The following is a 25528-nucleotide window of genomic DNA, read 5'->3' on the forward strand; positions in this document are numbered from 1 at the left end:
TGCCAAGTTTCTTATTCAATTATCTTCAAAAGAATTCACAGCATAAATCATCCCAGAGTACAATTCAAATTAACCCATGTGGTATTGGATATTTCTATTGTTTCAAAACATTGTGCCAAAAAACTTCATGAATGATTTTTCTCCAAATAAAAGAAAGCTTACACAATACACATTAGATATTCAAGCAAAGAAATGGCAATCTATCTAAGAAATAATATGGTACAATCTTTGGCACCAAGATAACAGTGTATCAAATCTATGATTAAAAGAATGCAGACAGCATTCACTTTTGGGATTTAATTTTTTTTTTATTGAGTGTACTGCTGAGAGACTTGAAAGAACAGGTTAGGGATAGATTATCATGTAGAAAATCTACCTATGTGGTCACTAGAAGTCAAAGATAACTTGGTGGCTGGCATTAATCATCACTATTAATGAATTATATAATGTCCATTTGAACATTTTTTTTCAGTCGCTAAATCATGTGACTCTTTGTGACCTCATGGACCATAGCACGCCAGGACCCCACTGTCTACCACTGTCTTCTAAGTCTACCCAAAATCATTCCCACTACGCTGATGACACTATCCAACCATCTCATCCTCTGCCATCCCCTTCTCCTTTTGCCTTCAAATTGAACACATTAGAAATGTAATAACCAGTACAAAAAAGGGAAATATCAGCCCAGATGATAAAATCCTGGGGGAAAAAAATCTGTAATGCTATTTAAAAAACAAAACAAAAAACCAACATGACTTCATTTTTGGAGTTAAGCCCTGACAGGCCATTCTATATAGCATAAAAGAATCTTGTCAGATGTAATTCGCTAGAAAAGATGGAGGTATGCAATTAGTTTTTCAATTTAAAAAACTTGGTAATCATCTTATTTCGTACGCACTAATCACAAAGTTGGCTCACTCCTGAAACCAGTGGGATTTATTTAACTAAAAAATGCAGGCACTATATCACATTCTCTCTTAAAACCATTTTTTGATTTTCTGAGTTAAAACTTGGCCTTCAGTCACAAAATTCAGATCAATGATTAGAGTCGTGCACTGTAGAAAGCTTTTACCACACAATATATGCAATAGGTTCATTATATCTTTACTGTAATTTATTTTTCAATGTTATTCAAAGCTAACAACTTTATAATCAGTCAACATTTATTACATATTATAAAAGTTGTTCTTGATGCTTGTACATATATTAAAACTGTAACTGTGCTAGATATGGCATATAACCTAAATGTGTGACAAACTTTAATCTCAGGATTTGGAGTTGGCAACTTTGACCTAATAAAATCTTTTCTAATAGCAAATGGGAATACTTGACTCCTTTCATTAAAATTTTGTGTTTTCTTTTATACATATCTATCTTTCTATAATGCCATATAAGTGATTTAAGCAATTACCACATAGGAATGAAGATCAACTTTAATACAGTTTTAGTGTAAGTATCCACAATTCCAATGAATTGTGGACAAAAAAGATCTTTGTTTTTTTCTTATCCACTGAGACTAGCTGGTAAGGCAAAAAGAATGAGAATTTTACATGTCTTGCATGTCAAATTCCATCAGAAAAAGTGTGTAGTGAATTTCCAACCCAAAATGTTTATTGTCTCTATGATGAAATAATTCCCAGAGTTCATGGTCCCAAACCACAGGCACAATTTGACTGAATGAAAGGAAATGAGATAAGTGTTTCCCCTCATCTATCATTGTTAAACTTCAATTGCGCGCTCACTTCCATGCACTCTTTCTCTCTCTTTACACACATATGCACACACACACACACAAATGTGCGTGTGTGTATCAAAATCAGTTCTTACTTTTTTTAGAGTGAGAGAAATGCCAGATAATATACTTTGCTATTTCCAAGTTGAATTTCAAACACTTTCCATTTTCTTTCTGGGAAGCAGAGTTGTTAAAGACTCCATATTCAGCAGGTCTTTCCAAACAGAGGACAGATTCCTTTGACCAAAGTTGGAACATTTATTCTGAGGCAGTAAAAGCAATTATTTGTCCAACTTTATCTTAGTTTTGTATTTCTAATCCGATCTTTCTCTTTAGGAGAAAAACACTTCTCTAGCATGGAAATGGAGAGAAAAACATAGAAATTAGAAGGAAGGGAAGCAAGCCCAAAGCTTTCTCTACACATGCTATTGGGGAAAAGAAACAAAGACCTGGGATCACTGGCACATATGTTGGCACTCCCTTTCTTGGTGTTTGTGTATGTGTGATGAAGTCTGGGCCTGAAACAGTCACCAGCTAGACGTTCGCCCTTCCAACTCCTGTCATTACATCATAATAAAAGAAAAAAAAAACTTTGAGAGAAACACTGCAGAATTTTAAAAATGGGAAAACAATGAAAGTAAAAAGTATATCACAGCAGATAGTTGTCTTCCAAAGATTAATTCTTTTTGAGCCTTATGATCCCTGGAACACTTTGAATTCTTGTTCATTCCATAGCTAACAGAGTGATTTCTTTAAATCAGGAGTGTCAAACTCAAGGCCCGCTGGGTGCTAAGATCAGGCCCATGGGGCCACCCTGGAAACAGCAAAGGTGCCTCTGCCAGTGAAAGGTGCCTCTGCCAGTGAAAACGGAGCTCAGGAGGGCTGCAGGCAGCCCTCTTGAGCTCCGTTTTCACTGGCAGAGGGTTGCAGGAAGCCATTGCAGCCAAAAACAGAGCTTGGGAGCCCATTTTCGCTGGAAAAACACTCAGGCCACCACATGACACCAGTGACGTTGAGCTGGCCATGTCCACCCTAGCCCCTGAGATCAAACACAACCTTGATGCAGCCCTCAATGAAATAGAGTTTGACATCCCTGCTTTAAATGGTCCCTATGTTGTCAAAATATTAAAAAAATCTCCTTGGGCTAGTGTTTTTTAACAAGATACATCAGCATCCTATTATGCTGCCAGGCACAGCAATAAATAGTTCAGCATGGACTGTTTAGTCCATCTATTTCTATCATAGTTGTGTTATCATAAATAAATGAAAAGTTTTTAGCCCCTCTGACATCATAAATCACAATTCGAGAAACTATATGGGAGTAATTCAACTACAGGCCTTATTTTTGAATGACAAGTTAGAGCTGGGAAGAAAAGAATATCAATATTCTCACAAAAATCATGATTTGTCATGATATTTACTTTTAAGAAATATAGAGAAAACCAAACTCATCAAGCATACAACCAAAACTGACAACCTATAATTTAGTAGCATTCATAACAAAGCCACAATGATGTCAAAATTATATGTGTCATGACATCATCACATAAGTTCTGTGATTATGCAATGACATCACAACATTCAATGGAAATATGGAAGTTGCATTTTTCATTCACTGACATTCAGGGGCTTATAAATGATTGCTGATAATATAAAATGAAATAGTTTACCTTAAATTGGTTTTTAAAATATGTTATAGTGTCCAGTATGCTTATCAGAAAGCAGCACAAAGGGCACTGATTAGATATGTGGCTACAAACTGGGATGCTTTAATTCAGTGTAAAGTTTTAAAACATTGAACAAATGCATCAAGTATGCATGCGTGCCTTTGAATAAATGCACTGAACAGCCAGTTTGACAGTGTTGAGGGAATTATTTGTTTAGCAGAGTGATGGCATTCGGGGAAAAACTGTTCTTGTGTCTAGTTGTTCTGTTGTGCAATGGAATGATATACAACCAAGAACAATACTCTTCAGTTTTATTCCTGAATGTTTGCATGATTCAACTTTAGTCTCTTACTAGCTAACTCATTGGACCAATCGAGACCAATATGTAAAATCCTGCTGAAACACATATGGTGGCACAGTGGTTAGGACACAGTATTGCAGGAAAACTCTGCCCATAGCCTGGAGTTTGATCCTGACTGTGTTCAGGATAGGAGGTTGGACCAACCTCACATTTTTATTTTTTTTTAATTTGATTTATATGCCGCCCTTCTCCGGAGACTCAGGGCGGCTTACAATGCGTTAAGCAATAGCCTTCATACTTTTGTATATTTATACAAAGTCAGCTTATTGCCCCCACAAACTGGGTCCTCATTTAACCTACCTTAGAAAGGATGGAAGGCTGAGTCAACCTTGAGCCTGGTAAGATTCGAACCTGCAGAAATTGCAGGCAGCTGTGTTAATAACAGGGTGCATTAAACCACTGTACTACCAAGGCTCTGGGGGCCAAGATGTTCCAGAGGCCAGGAGCAACAACAGAGAAGACTCTCCTCCTAGATCCCACCAGCCAGAATACTCAGGCTGACGGGACCCGCTGTATGCCTCCTCTGCCAGCACAAGTGGTTTGGGCCAATCCCAGTGGTGTGAGATGGTCCCTCAAGTAACTTGGACCCATGCCATGAAGGGCTTCACCAACACATTGAATTGCACCTGGAAACAGACTGGTAACCAGTGCAATTCGCGGAGCAACTGTGGTAATGTCACAGGGATTATTCTTGAGCCCCCCCCCCCCAAAACCTGTGCTGCCATGCTCTGCACTAGGTATAGCTTCCACATGTTCTTCAAGGTTGGCCCCTTGTAGAGCAAATTACAGTAGTCCACTTTTGAGATGACTGAACGACTGAGTGCAAGGAATGATGTGATAGTTCTCTAAGCTAGATTTCTTCATTATCATACTAGAATAAAATTGATCCAGGAAACTACAGACCTATCAGCCTGACCTCAATACCTGGAAAGATTCTGGAAAGGATAATCAAGCAAAAAATCTGTGAACACATAGAGTCAAACAAAACCAACATGGATTTGTCAAAAACAGATCATTCCGGACAAATCTTATTGCGTTCTTTGGCAAAATGACAAAATCAGTGGAACAGCGAAATGCTGTGGATATAATTTACTTGGACTTTAGTAAGGCATTTGATAAAGTTGACTACAATCTACTACTTTGTAAGATAGAAAAATCTGGGTTAGACAATATCACCACCAGATGGATTTATAATTGACTGACCAATCACACTCAACATGTAATCCTTAATGGACTGTTCTACATGGAGGGAAGTATGCAATGGGGTATCCCAAGGCTTTGTCCTAGGCCCAGTACTCTTCAGTATCTTCATCAATCACTTACAAGGAGAACTCATCAAACTTGCATATGACACCAAACTGGCAGGAATAGCGAATACTCCAGAAGATAGGCTCAAGATACAAAAGGATCTTGACAGACTTGAATACTGGACCATAAGAAAATGAAATTCAATGTAGAGAAAAGTAAGAAAAGTTTTTCATTTAGGCAAGAAAAACTAAATGCACAAGTATAGAATAGGTGGTACCTGGCTCAACAGTAGTTCAACAGGGATCTTGGAATCCTAGTGGACAATCACTTAAATATGAGCTAGCAGTGTGCTACAGCTACCAAAAAAGCCAACACAGTCCTAGGCTGCATTAATAAAAGGATAAAATCAAGATCAAGTGGTAATGAAGTAGTAATACTACTTTTATAATGCCTTGGTAAGACCACACATGGAATATTGCATCCAGTTTTAGTCGCCATTATATAAAAAAGATGTTGAGATTCTAGAAAGAGTGCAGAAAAGAGAAACAAAGATGATTAGGGGACTGAAAGCTAAAACATATGAATAATGGTTGCAGGAATTGGGTATGTGTAGTCTAATGAAAACAAGGACTGGGGTGACATAATGACATAATAGCAGTGTTCCAATATCTCAGGGGTTGCCACAAAGAAGAGGGAGTCAATCTATTCTCCAAAGCACCTGAGGACAGGACAAGAAGCAATGAGTGAAAACTAATCAAGGAGAGAAGCAATTTAGAACTAAGGAGAAATTTCCTGACAGTTAGAACAGTTAATCAGTGGAACAACTTGCCTCCAGAAGTTGTGGGTGCTCCAACACTGGAGGTTTTTAAGAAGAGATCAGACAACCATTTGTCTGCAATGGTAGTAAGATTTCTGCCTGAGCAGTGGGTTGTAATAGATCTCTAAGGTCCCTTCCAACTCTATTATTCTATTATTAGTGCAGGAAATGTGGGACGAGTCATGTCAATTATATCCATACTTGGATGAGGGTACTATGGATAGCAGTTAATTTGCATGTTGCAGTTGCAAAACAGTATCCTGTAATGAAGTTGCACTAGCTTGTTCATAATTTAATCCACAAAAGTATTTGCAAGGAGAATAATGCACTGCTCTAGTCCTTTTAAATTACATCTTCTGTATTATCATCATGTTATTTTTTAATCCACCATAGAACATCAGGTTGGAAAAAACTGTTGTATATATTCCATAGTGTATGCAATTGTGCATTTTTATCTATAGCTATATTAATAATCTACATACACATAGACTAGTTAATGCATTGCAAATTGAGGTTTCATATAAAATTATCATCACCATATAGTTTGGTTACAGGGTGATAGTAACCTCTAGAGGTTATAAAGATTTTTCAAAAAAAATCTATTAATTTCTTCTGCATCAGAACAAAACCTAATGTATCCTGTTTTTTCAGCAAATTCCATGAATTTGGAACATAGAACACATTCTCCTAGATTAGAAAAACTTTAATAACATTTTGGCTATTGAATTATACTGTGAGGCCATTACTGTACTTAACTGAAGGAAGCTTTTCAAGTTCTTGTTTTCAACTTAACCAGTGAATATAGGAAGCCATTAGTTCAATCTGCCACAATTAATTCTCAGCTACCCTTTCAAAGGCTCTTAGGGTCTGAAGTTACTTATCATGCAAACGATCTAGGAATCTCATTCTCCTTACAAGGCAATAGAAGGGTGGAACTACTGAGTTAAGTAGATTATTGGGGAAGCAGTCACACCTAGCTGCTCTACAAGATTATCAAACCCTGGGAAATTCATACGCTAAATCCCCTGCTCCTGACATTTAACATTCATCAACCACATTTGGATAATCCGCAATCAAGAACCTTTACAGAGGCTTCCAATATCCTTCAACCAGCAAAATGACAGATGGAAAAAAATTCAATTTAATTTTGAAGTAAGAAAACTTCAGTCTAGCCACTCTACAATTGCAAACAGGCTTGTTGACAATGGAGTACTTCGTTTTCAATTAAATATCATACAACAAATTCCAACATCGAAAAGAAAAAAATGTTTTCTTATATTGGTAATATAATACCAATTATATAGGTATAATTGATATTATACCAATTATATTGGTCCACAACTCATGGGTTCTTCTATGTGCATGAGTTGATTAGCTAATATAGCGCTAAAATGAGATGCACCTCCTGCTACTTCCAAATTAATCAAGATTTTAAATGTTAGGTACCTTTAAATGGAAATTCAATCAATCTTTTATTATGGTCATAGACCAGCAAAGAAGTGGAAATTAAAAGACACCAGTTTTGTAGAAGTCAGAGACAATTGTAATCACTTTGTAGCAAAACAGGAGTGAAAGCGTTTTCCTATTCAGGGCCAATCCTCTGGAACCAACTTCCAGGAATTATGCCTGGTATCTAATTAATCAAAACTTTAAAAGGTACTAAAAACATTTTAGTGAATCTTTTGTGAAATTGTTTTAAAATTTAGCCTTTATGAAGAAATATATTGTATTTAATTATAGATTCTTATTATTGTTTTCCAGCAATTATTTGATTACTGAGCCTCTGTAATGTATGATCTTAAATTATGTCATAGTAAAGTAAATCTATAAATTATATGTACATAAATTGGACTGTAGGGACTGTTGCAGTATGGCAAATTATTGTATGAAATTCTTGATGGTGAATTGTATTTATTTGTTTGTTTGTTTGTTTGTTTTGTAGTCTACCTAAATCTAGGCATCTGAAGAACAAAACTGCAAGCCTCATACGACTTGCCAGACACAAGGAAAATGGATTACAATATTAGAATCTTGATGATAAAAAATTATTACATAGTCTTGTTTTTTGGACAAAAGTCACTAGCAAGCAGTAAATAAGCCAGTAAAGGGGATATAAATCTGGAAAGGAATGCACTGCAACATCCTTTCCTTGAGCAATGGTCCTCTTCTCAGTGCTTCCACAAATTCTTGAACAAGTTTATTAATCCAAAGAGACATTTTCTGTTTTTATAAGAGGCATAGCTGAAGAGAAATAGTAGAGCAAAAGCCCATGACTCATAAATCACTTTCCTCCATTGTGCCAATTAAACTTTTTTTTTAAAAAAAATGGCAATGTATCCTCTGCTCCAACACAGGCTTACAAAGATTATTTCCCCAAACTGGACTCATTCATTTTCCAATGCTTTCCTTACTGCCATTTGACTTCCGAATACCTTTTGCCATGAAAACTCATTCGTGTTGCTGTTGTTACATTTTCAACAGTAGCTGATAAACATGCTTCCTTTGTATCTTTAGATACCAGTTTGTAACAGCTCAATGAGGAAAAAGGATGCACCCCCTTTATTCAAGCAGCCTATGTACATACATAGACACACCTTCCTCCTTAAACCTTTAACTCCATGGGACTTCCTGGTATTTAATGAGTATTCTTTAGAAGTGTATATTCACAAGAAAAGGCAAATTAAGCCCGAGAGAAAGAAAAATAGGTTGAAAATTATGCAATAAAATTTAATTGGAAAAAGGCCATTAGGATAAAAAAAAAACAAATTTAGCTATTAGATTGACTATCTTTGCAGTAAGAGTACTTATGAAAACTATCTTTGAATTGTAGGTCATCACAAGTTCAGAAAAGTCAACTATGGCTATTAATAAGTTAGATTGCCCCAATAGAAGGATAGATTCTAAGTCATTGGAAGTAATAATTCCTCCTATCTCATATGCTAGGAAGATAATGTTAATAATAACAACAGTAAAATTATGTTCAACATTATGTAATCTAGACTTCAATAATACATGGAATGTGAAATGCCAGGTGTATCAATTTGATTCATATGAGGCAGGAACACCCAAATCCATATTGCTCACACCTAATGAAAAATGAAAACAGCAATGGAAATCCAAGAGATGCATATTTTTGCTGATTACACAAAAACCTCTGATTGTGTAAACCAAGACAAATTATGAATATCCCTAAAAATCTAAAATAGGATAGGGAGGGAGGGAAGGAGGGAGGGAGGGAGGAAAGAAGGAAATGATATAAAAACATCCTTAAGAACTAAACTCTCTATACTGCAAATGAAACTAAAGGTTCTGGAAGGTATATTCTCTTAGACACATCACCATACAAGGCATTGTTTTATTGTGGCATTATATATAAGCTAAAGCCTCCTGATGTATTGTAAAGGCCACGTTATCCTAACTAAATATTTAAATTACCAAAATATGAATGATGGTTCTGTTCACTTCTATTAAACATCAACTATAACTGAAGAAAACACATTTGGCTTACGCTACTATTTAAGAAGCAAGAACATTCTTAGGCTACATTTCTGATTGCTCAATAGTAGGCTTACATACTCTGGATGGGATAAGACATCTGGTTTCTAATTACTTCCTTCACCCCTATTCATTCCATAACAGCTTCCAGATGATAGTTCAAAAGTGGGTCACAGCTTCCATAATACTTGGAAGACACAGGTGCACATCTACAGCCAAAGAGTTACTTATAACTTGCCACAGAGTTAAACAGAGTCCCTGTGTTTCCCCATATTCTATAGCCTATCAACAATAAACCTAATACTATACTGCCTTATTCTGCTCCCTTCTCCAAATTCATTTCTCACAGGGTATATGCCTGTGCAAATAGTTATCATTTGTTTACATGCTTCTTAATAAATGTTGAATGACATCAAGGAACAATAATAATTTCTAAACTGAGTCAATTGAACTAGCTTTGGGATTCCCAGTTTAATATCAGAATAAGATGGATTTAGAAAAATAAATCTCATCCAGAATTATAAAAATTGGGTTGCAGTCACTTTGTGAATACAAAGTTAAGAGTTTGGCCCAAGCTTTTTCACACCCTCTTTAGTAATGGCTTCAATGCCATCATGTTTGAGCCAGATCAAAATGTGTATCGTCATACATCCTCACCATCATTTATGTGCTTGTCTTCTCTCTCCCAAATTTGAACATAATCCCATTTACCAAGAAATCTCATGTTCTATTAAGCCAAATATGACTACCTCTATGTGTATGAGCTCTTGGGTAGATTAATGGCTAACCCTTCTCGTGTAATTTGCTTTGCAATATAACTAGACCATCACCTACCAGCCTATATAAATTTCAGCTCCTTAATCGACTCCAGGGTAAATCTACCAGCTGAGAAAGACTATTCCAGTGTATCAAAATAAATCTCTTTCTTCCTCTCTTATCTGAAACTAATTTCATTATAACTATGTACATAGAATGCTACATAAACTGATAAATTCCAACACATAAAAAGAGATCTGGAATAATCAATAGCTGGGTGAAAGATTCAAGTTATTTCTCATTCATAGACTTTAACACACTGTGTTGATTCCTTGAGGAAAAGTGTTTGCCCTTTGTGGTATAACCTCTGACTCCTCATTAAGTCTACATAATCAAGTTGTGGAAAGTGTTACAAAACCTCTTCTACCTCCCACTGGCTTTTTGTTGATACACACACAGAGAAACAGAAAGGCTGGTTATTCCCCAGTTGTAAAACGGGCTCCCTTCCAACTATACCCATTTTTTTCTTGGAGATGCAGGCTCACTTCTCTGAACAAGAGGATGACCTCCAGCAACATGGGGCCTGTACTTGCTACTGTTTTTGGTGTGGCAACTCAGCACAAAGGCAGCAGGTCTATAGATACAATTTTGGGGCTGAGCTGAGGCCTCTATTGAGGAATGGAGACCCCAAGAGACAAAGCATGTGCGGTCCTTAATTAAGTCTAAGTGAAAGGCGGCCTAACTGTATCTCACTCCCATCTTCATAGCACCTTCATGCTGGACTTCAAATACCCACCCCCTTTATGCTGCCTATCAAGCGGGCTGTGGTATTCACATTTTCCTCCTCTTTTAAAAACACAGAAAGCCTAGTTTTCAACAGTGTCCCTTCAGCCTGCTCTCAGTTTGTCCCTGATTTTAGACATGTCTCTGGTTTTTTAAAACAGGAAACAAAGGGATTTCTTGTGTGCTAGAAGCCCTCCAGAGGGTCTGCATTTCATTCCTTCCTCTCCAGGCAGGGTCTGAAGAGCTCTTTAGCACATTTTGTCTCATTAACATTTCCATGAGGGATCAAAGAATATATTTAAAAAATATCTAAGTACTATGTACAATTCCTCCTAGGATAGTATAAGACATTGGAACCTTTAACAAATCTACCTATATTTATTTCCCTACCCATGTCTTTATTAGATCATTGTTTCTTGATTAACAGCTTTTCTTTCTGGGAAACCACCTTCCTTCAAATCCTGTGAAAATCCTGATAAATACATTACACTGAACATCCCCCTTCCCCCAAACTTGTAAACAATTTCTTGTTTTAGAGGCATAGCTGTGATAATGTCCCTTGCAAACAGAAACCAATTATTCCCCTGGCAGTAAGTCACCAGCAGTATGAATTGCTGTAATTTTGCCCCTTTTAGCAGCTGCTGGGGGTGGGCTGAGAGGTGGCTCTGGTAATGAAGCAAGGATGAATACTAAAGACGCACTGAGGCATGGCATCCTGTGGAGCAGCGGTGCTTGGGGTTTTGTAGAATAATTTCTGGGCCCAGAAAGCAAATCTCCTTGAAGAGATTTGCTTCTTGAGGAAAGGAGGGAGGGGAGGTATGAGGGGAATCTACATATATTTGCATTCCCAATCCTAACCAGAATATTAATTTTAACTCACCTGACCAACTGGTAAAAAAAAAAAAAAAATTCACCCCGTGTTTCAAAAGTACTAACTCCTCTCTCCTTCCTCCCTTCTTCGTAATTCTTTCCTTTCTCATCAGAAATGCCCAGCAACATCACCAGACAAAGGCACTGCAAACAAAGTGCATAGGGGAAAAAGGGGAGGGGGGAATTAGAGTAAACAAAACAAAGACATGCAGAGGAATTTCTTTCTCCCTGATCTTGTGGAATACATTAATATCCTAAACTGTTGGCACGGCCTCGAATACTCAGGCGGGTGACAATACGAACAGTGACTCTGAGTCTGGGATCTTCAAATAAACCTCCCCTGCTGTCATGGCCACCGGGAAAGCGACGGAGGGCAATATTAGCTGACCTTCATTTCGTTGTTTCATCAGACCTAACTGCTGGACTTTTGTTTGTCAGTTACTAGGAGTTTCTCTTTCAAAAATGCCAGCATTTCCTAGACAACACCAGAGCCCATTGATTAGGTAAATAAACCCATCATAAAGCAGTCGCTCCAGCTTTAGGTCGAGAATCCCTGAAGAGCAAGAAAGAAGAAGCAAATCTCACATCTCAAAATGAAAGTGAAAAGAATAAAACAAACACATTGCCAAAGAAGTAAGTGACAGGCACCTGCTATATTGGCTGCTCATCAAGCGATAAGAATAGGTACCGAGAATTACAGTAAGGCAAAGGGAGGCAATGAGGCCCATGAGTACCAATGTGCCCATCAGACCACTTGATCCAGCAGACTTTTTAAAAGAGTCTTTTAATTGAACTCTTTTAATTAAAAAATAAGTTAACTAGGAAGTTAGTGCGATGCAGAGCAAACCATCAGCATTATACACATATGAAAAAATGATCAAGTTCCTACTAGAGAGTCAAGAAATCCAGGGAATCTACTTGCCTTTTGCTCACCATGCTTGCTAAAGCAGCTATCCTTGGTAAGCATCATGGCTGCTGTTTGCATCTATTTCTTTTGTGGGTGTTCTTACTGTTTTAATGTTTTTCCCTATGCCATCTGTCTGGTAAACTCGCAAGATTCGTTTTTCTTGCCATATACATGCATACATCCAAACTAGACTGTGTTGTTTCTCTGTGTCATTTAATATATATGGGTATATGCATAATTTTAATTTATTTTTTTAGTCAGTCATGTTTATGTAGTGTATATTGGAGATGGTGAGTGTATATTTGAGAGCTGTATGCAACACAATTTTATTTTAATATATGCCAATTAGTGTACATTCAAAGTGACAATATATTTATTCTAAGTCTAAGTCAGGTGCATACATGCATGCCAACGGCCATGACGCTCGCACAAGTGGGGCCTTGAGCACTCATGACACTCATGTGAGGGAGGCCTCTAGCACCTGCGATGGTCGCGTGAGTGGAGAACCCGAGCACCACACCAGCCGGATACTCTCACAGCCCAGTTGTGAATAGGTCATGGCCCAATAGTGGGCCACAGCCCACAGGTCGGGGATCCCTGTTCTAGTCCAATCCCCTGCTCAGGCAGAAAGCTCTATACCATTTTAGACAAATGGTTGTCCAATCTCTTCTTAAAAACTTCCAGTGTTGGAGTATTCACAACTTCTGTTTCATAATTTTAGAATTGTAAGCCACCCAGAGTCATTTGGCTGAGTTGGGTGGAAACTGAATGAATGAATGAATGAATGAATGAATGAATGAATGAATGAATGAATGAATGAATGAATAAATAAATAAATATGCAAAAGAGGATTTTTTTGAAAAGATGACTATTTGTTAAAATAATCACCTATCTGGATATGCCAGAAGAATGTGAATATTTTCAACCATTATATTGCCACAGTCATCATGCTTCATGCATTTAGGTAAGATATTTTAGAAGAATCATTGCATAACAAGGCAGCCTAAAACAAAAACTATTTATTTTTAGTCATTTAAATACAATTGCTGCAAATAGAAGATGCTAAGTTACAGTGGCATCAAGACTTGTAATGGTTTGGTATCTTTATTTTTTATTTTTTTTAAAAAAAAAACCTTGAACAATCACCTAAAATTACAATAAAGCCTCATCAGTTTAAAGACTGCTAGGAAAATAAATGGGTAAGCATTAACTATCTAATTATTGCATTCCAGCAGTTTCAAAAATATAAAGTAGTGATTTAACTCCTTGACACGTATCCTTGGAAAATGAACTAGAAGGTTTGTTCCTCTTTTTATTCCAACAGAACTAATTACTTGGCCTTTGAAATGATAGATGACTGAGGCGGCATTCCAGGGACTCACTGCAGCCCTCCAATGAACTGCCGGGACCAGTGACAGCTGTACCAAATCCCTAGCAAGAGATGGAGCAGGCACTGGCCAAACTCTGTTTGAACAGCTGCATATGCAAATGTAATTAACTAGGTGTTACTGTCCCTTTCCCACTGGCCTAGCTCTATCCATTTCTCACTAGACATGCCAAATCTAGCACTACTCAGTAAAGAATAAAGGAAGGACAAGGTTAAGGTATCTAGACTTTTAATCTGCAGATGACCTTTCAAATGACCTTTCAAAAAAGCCCAGTTCTGGAAGTATCATTCTAAATGTCAGATTTTTGCTCCCCAAAGTAAAATGTGAGAAAATATGAACTTGGCATAGGCCACTTTTTTTTTAATCTAGAAGACAACTGGACAACTTATTGTCCAGATAGTTTCTTTCTGAATGCTCTCGCCAACAGAATGATTGTTTTGCAAATAAAGCCTTCTCTAGGAAGAGCTATGCACCAGGCTGTCTGGGTAACTGGGCCAAGCCACATAATTTTGATGTTTTTTTCATCAGGGGAGAAGCAAAGGATGAGGACAGAAGCCAGTGTCTATGCTGGGACTTATTATTACAAATAATAAAACTTTTGACACCTGAAAATCAACATTACGGTCCTAGGAGGATTGAATCCTGCTAAGATTTCTGTTAACCAAGAATCCCAGCACAAGGGCTAAAGCTATCCGAACAATAAAAATTATTAAAATATTGCTGAAAAAAACACCACAACTTGGCAGATATGATGAGGATTGTTATTTCGTGCAGCTGTCATGTCATCAGAAGTAAATAGTAACTAATTATAGGGCCTCTACTAAAAGTTCATTGACATATCTTCCTGGCCCCAGCTGCAAGGTGAGCTGTTCTCTGTTGTGGAGGACATGTTTTCACAACAAAGTCTCCATCTTGGTCTAGTCTACCACTGAAAGAGGTTAACACCAGACAAAAGATATCCAACAGGAGACATCTTGTATTATTTTTTACTGGGTGCCACAATATTTTTGCTGTGTTTTATAAAGCAGGACCCTAAGGAGATTAGTGACCTGCAGAACTACTTCAAGACTGTCCCCTCCCATCCAGTCACAGGTTTCTGTGCCTTTGTGGCCATTTCTACTTTATCTGCCTGACAGAAGAGAACCTCTCAAAGTTGGCTGTTGATGTTTTTGTCCTACTATATATTGTATGATAACATGAAGTTACTACTTCTAAAGTAATCTCTGCCATCGCCACCATGACACTCCCTCCCTGATTTTCCAGGCTACAACTCCTAGCCTGCTTGCTTAGAGCAGCAATGTATAGAGAGCAAGGAAGATGACCTTGATAGAAACATGCAAGATCCATTACTACAGTGACAAAAGGTAAAAAAAAACAAAAACCAAAACTTAAGTCACTTAGACAGATACTATATCTTTCTAATTCACAGAATTATAAGAAGGGCAAAAAGGTACAATGCAATCAGATTTCCAAGATTCTTATGGGAAACCTCAATAAAAGTAGTTTTACCTTTCCTGTGGAGTTGATTTCTTGGTCTGGTGTACCTAATCGGCTGACACAGTGGCTTCGAAATGGCCAATTTACTTCTCTGCTACTGCAACAGTCTGCTATTGCTCCATACTTTCTGAAGAACTTGGAACAATTTTACCTAGAAATTGTGGGGCTGAAAAGCACCATTGCTGAAAAGATCTGCAAGGGATATCTGTTTGGGGAAGGGGGAGAATGACAGTGAAAGTCTCCTTCCCAGCTCCTCCTTTCCTATCAGTTCCCTCATCAGCAGAAGCGGGAAAACACTGCCCCAATCCTGTCTGAGGGCAGTATGTTTGTGGTCCTTTTTTTGAGGCATGGCAAGGGGAATGTGGTAGAAGAAGCAGTTTCCCCAACCATCGTGTTATTTTCCTATCTCAAAGATAGGAAGAAACTACATCACAGGAAGAGGCCCACATCATAGATAAGACCGTGGGTAAATCTTTGGGTAAATTCTCCCTGATTCAGGAAACTCTACACATGACATTGTATAATAGACGTGAGATTCTTTCCCCATACCTCCTTTGAGGTGGTTTCCTCCTATCCTTGAGCTAGGGAAAAAAAACATACTGATTGGGAAATCGCTTCCTCTACCACATTTCCCTTGCCATGCCTTGAAAAAGGACAAGTAGCAAACCTGATATCCTTCATGATATTAGACACCCAACTCTTTTGAGCAGGACCAGTTTCTATTTATCTGTTATTTGGTTAATGGACAGATCAGGCATCAGGCAGTTTCCTTCTTACCATGTAAGAATTAACTTTCACAAATACAGTAGATCACAGGTGTCAAATTTGCAGCATCATGTTGCTATCACATGACGTTTCACAATGTTCTGCCCCTTCGTGGAGCTGGGGTGGGCGTGACCTATGTGTGACACATCCGGCCCACGGGCCGCCAGTTTGACACCCCTGCAGTAGATGCATAGAAGATGTAATGCTTTGCAGATCTGCAGAAGCAACTATGGTCTGAGAAGCTCTGCCAAACAATGGACTTAATTATTTGAAGGCAAAATTCAAATTCAGATTCTGCCCAGAGCAATCAAGGTTCAATGGGGAAAAAATAGAGTTTTTTGATTTCAAGAGAGGTTCTGGTGGCAGCAAAACATACACAATTGTAAATATATTGGTTCTAATTTGGCTTCAGCACATTGCAGCACTGGTGTTTCAGTAATTAAAATATCTTTTTTTTTTCAACAGGAAACAATAAATTGTTCCTCTATGCATCTCTTCTCAATCTGCTCCACAATTTCTATAGAACACATGATGTGTACACACACAAAATATATTTTCAAGAAAAAGATAATGAAACCAGATACGCTTGCATTACAAGTAACATGGTAGCACTTTTATGGAAAACTATGCAACTTATTTAACTCTGGAAACATGACAAGATTCAAAAACTGGCACAACTCATATGCCAGGAAAAGATGTTTTGGAACCAAAACATCTTTTGGTTCCAAGCCAAGGCAATTGTCCATGCAGTTTTTTGATGGAATATTGGCATAATCATCCAGCAAACAGACCGTAGGAAAAGTTGACTTCATGTCATGTTAACTAAACCCTTGGTTATATTAGAAATAAAATGAATAGAGATTTCCTCATTGGAACATACAAAGTTTATATCTTATGAAAGCATCTGCAGACCTGAAATAATCTATTCAAAAAACCTAGTGAGAGGAACAGAAAATAGAAATTACCAGTAAATTAGATAAAGAGAAATATCTAAAAGACAAGAATCATTTTATATAATTTACAGCTGTAATTTGACAGGCTTTAAGATTTTATAATTCTCTTTGTTGATTTAGATGAGACTTCTCTATATTTAAACATAACAAACAAAACCAGGGAAAATACCTGACTACTTTAGTAATCAACATTTCTGAGATGGGCTGATATAGCAAAAGTTTAAGGAGAAAAAAAATAGAAGTGATGATTCTACTTTCTCCAAAACAGTCAGAAACAATATAAAAGGGAAGCTGTTATTTAATTTCTTAAGATTAGGAACTGTATCACCATCTTGTGGAAGGAGGAGAAAACTACAATATCCTTAATTTTTTTTTGAAGTCTTTACAAGAGGATGGAAAAAAATATCTTTATGAAGGAGGAGCTCATTCTCCTTCAGTAATTCCATGAGTAGACACTGACAGAATTCACTACCTCCAGATTACAAGTTCAATTATACAGAATTTCATAGTGCTTAGTATTGATATTACTACTTACACCATGATTATGCTATTTGTGCTAAAATTACCCCAGAAATTATATTCTTCTAACCTTTCCACCCTCAAATATAAGATCATTTTCATGTACACTCACATTTTCATACTTTGTCCTAAATGCTGTATTATATGAAAATCTGCCAAAATCATATCAATTTATATGTCCTTGCATTCATCCATTCCCTCATCTCTCATAATTCCCATGGATTTCTGGGCCTAAATACAGTTCCCCATATTTATTCCACAATAAACAGACCACCATGCTACTTATTAAACTAGTGGCAGGAGATGAAAAGAGAGTACTAGGCCTATTCCCCTTCCTTTGGATTTATATGAACATGTGTAACTGAGGATGAGGGAGTGGAAGCAAAGTAATCACAGGAAAAGAGGACTGTCATTTCCCACAGTCAGAGTCAGAAAAGTGAAAAGGAAGGTCTCTGCGATGAGCAAAAGAATAGGGAAAGCGTTTTCCACCATGCCTCTTCTGATCCAGGGAGTAGAGCCAGGGGGGCTGGAGTGAGTGGGAAGGTGGTGAGGGCAGTGGTTCTATTATCATAAGGTAGATCAGGATGTATGAAGGGGTTGCGAATATAGCTAGTAGGTGAGGTTACTGTGCTTGTATTATACTGTAGTTGGATCTCAAGAGGGTGTCCCTTGATTGGACCTTTGTTCACTGAGAAAGGACAGTCAGCTAACTGAGAAGGATGGAAATAGAGAAGATAATGGTAATGAGACACAGATGAGATATGGAAGGAAGGGAAGGGTTAAACTTTCCAGAAGAAAAAAATATATTGGAAATTGTATTTATTTATTTGTTGAAATTGTTCGCCCAACTCCAGTGGACTCTAGAATTTGCTGCCAAAGTCTGCTTTAGGCTTCTCGGTCTCAACTCATAAGCCAATTATTCAGACTGCTGATCATCTTGGTCTGTAGTTGATATTTTGAATGCAGGTCTGTTGGTAATAAATCTAACCTTGATATATTGATATATGAGAAAGCATATTGTCTGTACCTATTGCATTCTGGTTTCAGATATGGGCCAGGGATGGAAACTGTATAGGTTATTTACTCATTAGTAAATGACCTGTGATGAGACTCAGATGGAGGGAGGGAGCTCCTCTCCTACAGAACAGACAAAACCACTAAGATGATAATGGTTCCCATTCTCATGGCCTTCTGGAAGCTGGTAAAAACCTGGTTCTTCTAGAACACTTTTCAGGATTGATTCTGGTTTCACCAGAGCCATTAGTATAATGTTCTAAAACATTTTTTACATTTAAATAATTTTGTATTATTTATCACTATTCCATTACTATCTCTAAACTCCCTAAATTTAAAGAGTGATGCAGGGAGAAATCTCATAAAGAAATAATTCTGTCTCCTATTTTATAATTTTCTTTTAGAGGTTTTATGGCCTTTATCTCTCTTGGCCTTTTTTCTAAAAGAAGGACTCTGAGGTAGAACATATCAAGCCCCACAGAGGCCTGGGAATATCAAGAGGGAGAAAGGTCTTAAATATACCATCACCCTTATTCTTGGTGTTGGGGAAAATCTGTTCACTTATAACATTGCTTTTTTTTTTTTGTTTCTTATGTGTGTGCGTTGTTTTTTTTTTTACAGAGGAAAAGATACTTATATTTGATCTGTCTCATGTGCTGGAAAGTAGGCACAGCATCAGAAATCTCCTAAACTTTAATAATCCATTTCCTAAACTGAGCTTCTTCAAGATGGAAGGTTGTCTTTGATTATCCTCAGCTCTGTTTAGCCCTTCTTTGGGATTAATAACTTCTTTGTTTTCTGGTCTGGAGTTCCTTCTTGTCACTGTTTATCCTCTCTTCCACTGTCATGACACATTATTCTATAGTCCCCTAACCCTGCCCTATATAAAAGGAGAGGGAATTGTATTAGAATGTGGCATTTCTTTCTGGCCTGGCTGGGTTTTCTACAAAAGTTGAGTACTTGAATTCAATGATTGCCCCGCAGTGTTTCTTGTGTAGCATAGCTGCCATGCTAATCAGCTACTCTGTTCCTCTCCCATCAAGAAGAAAGATTGATAACATCTTGCCATGGTTTCCAGATTGTGTTTTCAGGCTTCTACAGTGGCACAGTAGTGTTCAAAAGTAGGGCAGCCTCACCTTCTAAAAAGGAAAAAGACAAGAGGAAGGGAGGGAGGCATAGAAGACAACACAAGAATGGAATGGTATTTTGTTTTAAAAAACTAAACGACTGGGTTTTGAACTTCCAGATGAATTCCACTGTCTGCATTCTATGCAGGGCCAATGGTACCTCTCCTGGCAAGACCCATTCAAGATTGACCCTTGCCTACTAGTTCCAAGAAGTAGAATTATCTCAAAGTAGAAAATGCCCTCCAGGAGATAAATAACTCATTTTCCTTAATCAAACTTGGGATAATTATGACTGGTTTATCACACTTCTTTCCCCCTTTTAAAAGGGGTAGTGATTTTTCAAAGGTCCTAGATATAATTGTTAGATTGTTTGTAAAGGAAAGTACAAGGTTATATGAAAGAGCTAGTATTGGCTGTTAGAAAAAAAATTAAATGGCTTTAAACCAGGTTTCAGAACACAAAAAGTAGCAACCAGTAGAAACCAAAAGGAATGAAATTTAAAATCTTACCACAGGAGGTTGACTTTTTCTCCACCCTCAAGACATTTTTGGTTTGTCTGCGTAGGTTGTCGTCAGTATTTTCTACCAAATTGGCAAGATCATCAATGATTTCTAGGAAGAAGAACATGATTGAATATTAATATCTGAGCTTTCTGTTATTGCTTTTAAACAAACAGAATTTATCAAGTCAAAGATTTCTGTAATTCTGATTTTGCACTGGAGTCTTCTAAAGTAGATAAAGTAGAGGACCATTTAAGATATAGTATCTATGCTGAAGTCATTAAAAGAACCACATGCATAAGTAGTGTAATGAATTATTAAGCCAAACATATTTTGGCATTGGATTACGGTAGTTTCACTCTGAACCCAAGTTGCTTTGGTAAGAAGAAAGTAAAAAAAGTTTTGTTTTGGGGTGTAGTGGGTGGTTTTTTGTTTTTTGTTCTGCCTTTTTCCTGCATGACATCTTTACATGGTATGAAGGAAAAGAAGGTTCTTCAGTACCCACCTCTAACATCACACTGGATTTGGCTGTTACAAATAAAGCATACTACTTTTTTTTAAGGATCCTGTAAAGTAGTTAATAACATTTCATAAGAACTTACAATTAAAATTAACACAATAAAGGGAAAAAAGGTTTAGGGTTTAGGTTAATGTTGTAATTTTGCTGTAATAAATATACCCTTAACTTAAGGGTATTAAGAGGGTATCCTTTAAATTAAAGAAACTTCTGACTATTTTAACATATCACACCAACTCATCCTAATTCCCATTATTTCCTTCATCTATCTGAAGTCAAGGCAGGTATGGCCTCAAAAGTGTTCAAGGGGGGAACCTTTGCTATTCCCTTCACATAGGTATATTTTTTCCTCACTGTAAAATGAAGATGCATACATGATAATTACATAGCAAGTATGGTAACAATATGATAATTTAGCCACTGAAAAATCCCCAGGCCTCCAATTCTAAATTCAGCTCTTAGAATATGTGATCTTAGCATCTCTGACATGGATTGGCATTTGTACAAGCAGGTCATTATTTTACATCTGAATAAGTTTTTATGACTTTGGAGGAGTGGTTCAACCAACATATTTTACAATGCGCTCTACACGGGGCTGCCCTTGAAGAGTATCCAGAAGCTCCAGTTGGTGCAAAATGCAGCGGCCCGCATGGTTTTGTGCAGACCCTGGTGTGCACATGTATCACCTTTCCTGCAGAAGCTGCATTGGTTGCTGATTTGAGGACGCGGTTTGTGGGGGCAATAAACTGACTTTGTATAAAAAAGAACACCGCTTAGGGGAGGCCAAAAGCCTACTAAGCAGGTATATACAAAAGTATGAAGGCTATTGCTTAACGCATTGTAAACCGCCCTGAGTCTCTGGAGAAGGGCGGCATATAAATCGAACCAATAAATAAATAAATTTGCTTCCGAGTGCAATTCAAGGTGCTGGTTGTCACCTTTAAAGCCCTTCATGGCTTGGGACCAGGTTATCTGAGGGACCATCTCTTGCCGGTCACATCTACCTCAGAGTGGGAGGCAGGGAATGTTGTGGGTCCCATCCCCAAAGGAGATACACCTGGTGGGACCCAGAAGAAGGGCCTTCTCCATGGTGACTCCCTCTCTCTGGAACATCATTCCCTCAGAGATTAGAATGGCCCCCACTTAATACTCTTCTGGAAAGGGCTGAAGACCTGGTTCTGCCAGTGGGCCTGGGGAACCCAGAGCAGGATGGAGCCCATTAAATGGCTTGCGTGATTGGGCCATTTAATGGGGCAAGGGATGCTGGGATGGGGTGGGTGAGAGGTGGGGGGTGATTTTGTTATGTTGTACTATATTAATTTATTTGATTCTTTTTGTTAGTTTTTATTGTTTTAAATCTGGCTTTATATTCTGTAAGCCGCCTTGATTCGCCATGGGCAAATAGGCAGCAATATAAATTCAATAAATAAATACTAATTTCAACCTTAGTATTGGTAATAACAATCACATGTACTGTCTGTAATGGAGGAGAGTGGAGGAGGATAATAATGCCTACATTTCAGAGTATTTTAAGAATAATGAGTTTCATGTGAAATGCTCTAAATTTCTGATAGGTGCCACATAAAACTAATAACAGCCACATTTTTGCCCACATACCTCACCTCCTTAAGTGCTTTATTTTCCAAAAACTCTCTTCTGCTTCAAGATAGCAGTTCTTTTTTGGATTGTACAGAACTCAACGCACTTAACACAAAGCACTTTGAAGTGACAGGCATATTATTTATGGGCAACTCTAAGTTAAAGGAAGAGACAGGAGTGCAGATTCTATTTTGCTTCATTCATGGTTGAGAACTTCTGAGTTTTCCAAACTGAGTAAGTTTGGAAGGTCCTAATCTTTATGAGGTCGAAATTCTGCAGCTAATAGTCGAGACATTGGGACACTTCAAAATGCAAATCAAGAAAAGAAGCATACTTTCTTGCCATTGCACTTCTTAATAAATGAATTCAGTAGGAAAGAATTTGGCACAATGAGGGGAGACTGGTAGAGAGAGAAATTCAGGACAGATGGGCCAAGGGTGCAAAGAGAACAGAAAGCTGTCCAACGTATGAAAAACAACATTCTCATTCTGTAGAGAAGTGAAGTGAAGGAGAGGCAAGAGGATTTGTTTGGCTTGCTTTTTTTTTTTTTTTTTGGTTACACCTTATTTTGAATTAGAATACCCAGGTGTGCCCTCTTTAGAGACTTCTTTCAAACCACACAGGGAGAAGTCCTGAGAGCAGCGAAGAGAAAAGAGGCTTCAGTCGTGCAACTCTCCTCCCTGGCCATTTTGTGCTTGCTATTTTTGGACTTGTTTAAAGGATATTAGGATTTGGCAAGGGTATTGAAGAATGGGTCCTGCTCTTCTTGCCTTTGGACAAGCTGCATTTACGAAGCATAAAGCTTTGAGAAAAGAAACGTGAAAGCAAGCTGGTTTCAGTCAAATGCCTGCTGTGAGCTGCCTCCTATATTGGCTCTCTACCTGTGGACTTTTAATACCTCACCACAGGAGACAGCTGACAATTAATATGTCCATTGGTGAACTGAGATATTTGGGTACATTTTGAGGTCCTCCTGTGCCAAGAGCAGGTTAACTAGTTTGAGATTATTTTATGTTTTTAGTTATTTTAAGAAAGGCATTGTTCTGGCATTTGACAGCACCAGAGATCTCTCTTCCTTATCTGCCTTCAAAAGCTGAAGGATTTTTTAAAGTGAAGCTGAGGCTTCAAAGAAAGAGATTTTAAATCGATAGTGGTATACAAATATTTAAAAACACTTAACTAGAAAGATTATTTTATTCATCTTATAGGTTTTTTTGTAAACTGTCCCAATTGTTAAAATTAAGACTGGCCAATGTACAAAGTTGTTAACAATACTTAAAACCAGAACATAAACAAAATGATTATTCAAAGTCTTCATCATGGAACCAAGAGCCCACTGAATAAGTTTAAGTGTTCTACAAATGACCCAAGGATCAGTATTGTGTATTGGGGTGGGGGGGCAGGTTATTCCAAAATGTAGAGACAGCTACCAAAGGTTGCTTCTAGGTCCATACATCTTTTGTAACCTATGGGTTTCTGCAAGCCTTTTCTTGATGCCTAGGCCAGATAGGTACCGTGTTTCCCTGAAAATAAGACCCTGTCTTATATTTTTTTGAACCCCGAAATAAACACCATATTCCCTTGAACTGGCCCCGACCCACCAGTAGATTATCACACATCCAAGAAACTATCCCCAACTTCAGATTGCATTACTTTGTTCTTGTAATGGGCTTCAGCCTGATTTTGTCTCTGTCAAACCCACATTTTTCTCTAACTAGAACTGGCCTCTTTTCATTTAGAATTAGCTGTTGTTAAAGGGGAGAAAGAGGATCTCATAATCCACCGATATTAACTGGAGCCTTTGCTCTTGAGCACACAGAGGGATTTTCTTTTCCAGCTGCTTATTTTGTTTTATTCAAACAAAGCAGCCAAGCATTAATTTTAGTTGTATTTAATTGAATAATTTCCCAGAAGAATAGTTTAGAAGAATTTTAGAGCAGCTTGTTTCCAAAACCCATTACTGACTGGCATATACTATAGTATCTGTGTGCCAATGAAAATAGGATGCTTTAATGTTATTGGAACTGCTTTTTTTTCCAGATGTGTTGAGAAGTCTCAGTGATATAATGCAGGCAACAGCTCTATTTACACAAAGTAGGAATTTGAGTATCCTTTCCTAATTATCTTGGATAAGATTATTCTTCTCAACTGGAAGGATCATATTATAAAGAAAAGAATTAGTTCCTCCTCTTCATTTTAGTAATTTCTTTTTGATTGAAATTGTACTTCATGTGATTAATAAAACAAAGTTGAAACAAGAACATCTGAATCCTGAAATATACATACAGAAACATTTCATGGAGCATCCCAACTATTGAATAATAATAATAATAATAATAATAATAATAATAATAATAATAATAATAATAATAATAATAATAATAATTTTATTTCTATACCGCCCTTCTCCCGAAGGACTCAGGGCGGTGTACAGCCTATTTAAAAACACAGACAAAACAACAATATAAAATTTAAAATAATTAAATAAAGTGGCTCAAATTTAAAACCCCAATAAATTTATATTGAAGCAAAATATTTGGCAGTTCCAGTCTAATTGTAAATGCAAAGGTTCCAGACTAGTTATTAAAGTTATATTTATATATAATATTCATATTTTAGAAAACAAAATGATGTCACTTGGGTAGGAACAGATAATTTTAATAATTTTCATTGGGAGAAAAATTCCCCACTGAAAACAGTACTATACGGGCTTCCTTTTAAGGCAAATACATTTTGCAGAGGAAGCATTTCCATCAAGATTGCAATAGAACAAAAATAGAGGTAAATCTCTCTCCCCCACAATCTGAACAATAATAACCTTGTTGTTGAGTGAACATTGTTTTTTTAAAAAAATGCACAGGTTAAATGCGCATCAGATCTTGTTTGGTGTCTAGATGTAGCACAAAAAAATTACAGTTTGTATTTTATTTCATGTGGATTAAGCAAGGAAGAGGAAGCCAATACAATGTGGCTGCTAGAATTCTTTTCAACTCTAATACCCATAAGAGGGAAG

The 25528-nt window shown here is 37.3% G+C and overlaps 1 protein-coding gene across 2 annotated transcripts in view; it reads right to left on the reverse strand.

The window, feature by feature from the left end:
* The window catches only part of STX8 (syntaxin 8), a 73679-nt gene that overhangs the window by 4824 nt on the left and 43327 nt on the right, over positions 1-25528 (reverse strand). Inside the window, exons 7-8 of one of the 2 annotated variants that reach the window (XM_070934491.1) lie at positions 20409-20510; positions 2003-2083 (exon numbers count right to left, since the gene is read on the reverse strand). In XM_070934491.1, the coding sequence (XP_070790592.1) occupies positions 2028-2083; positions 20409-20510 (158 nt within the window). In that variant the 3' untranslated portion in view covers positions 2003-2027. Of the gene's footprint in view, positions 1-2002; positions 2084-20408; positions 20511-25528 lie in introns of those variants that run through there. The other variant, XM_070934490.1, reaches the window with a different exon arrangement.

Source organism: Pituophis catenifer, unplaced genomic scaffold (genome assembly GCF_029215685.1).
Source record: "Pituophis catenifer annectens isolate HBS135680 unplaced genomic scaffold, rPitCat1.0.hap2 SCAF_2, whole genome shotgun sequence".
NCBI lineage: Eukaryota > Metazoa > Chordata > Lepidosauria > Squamata > Colubridae > Pituophis > Pituophis catenifer.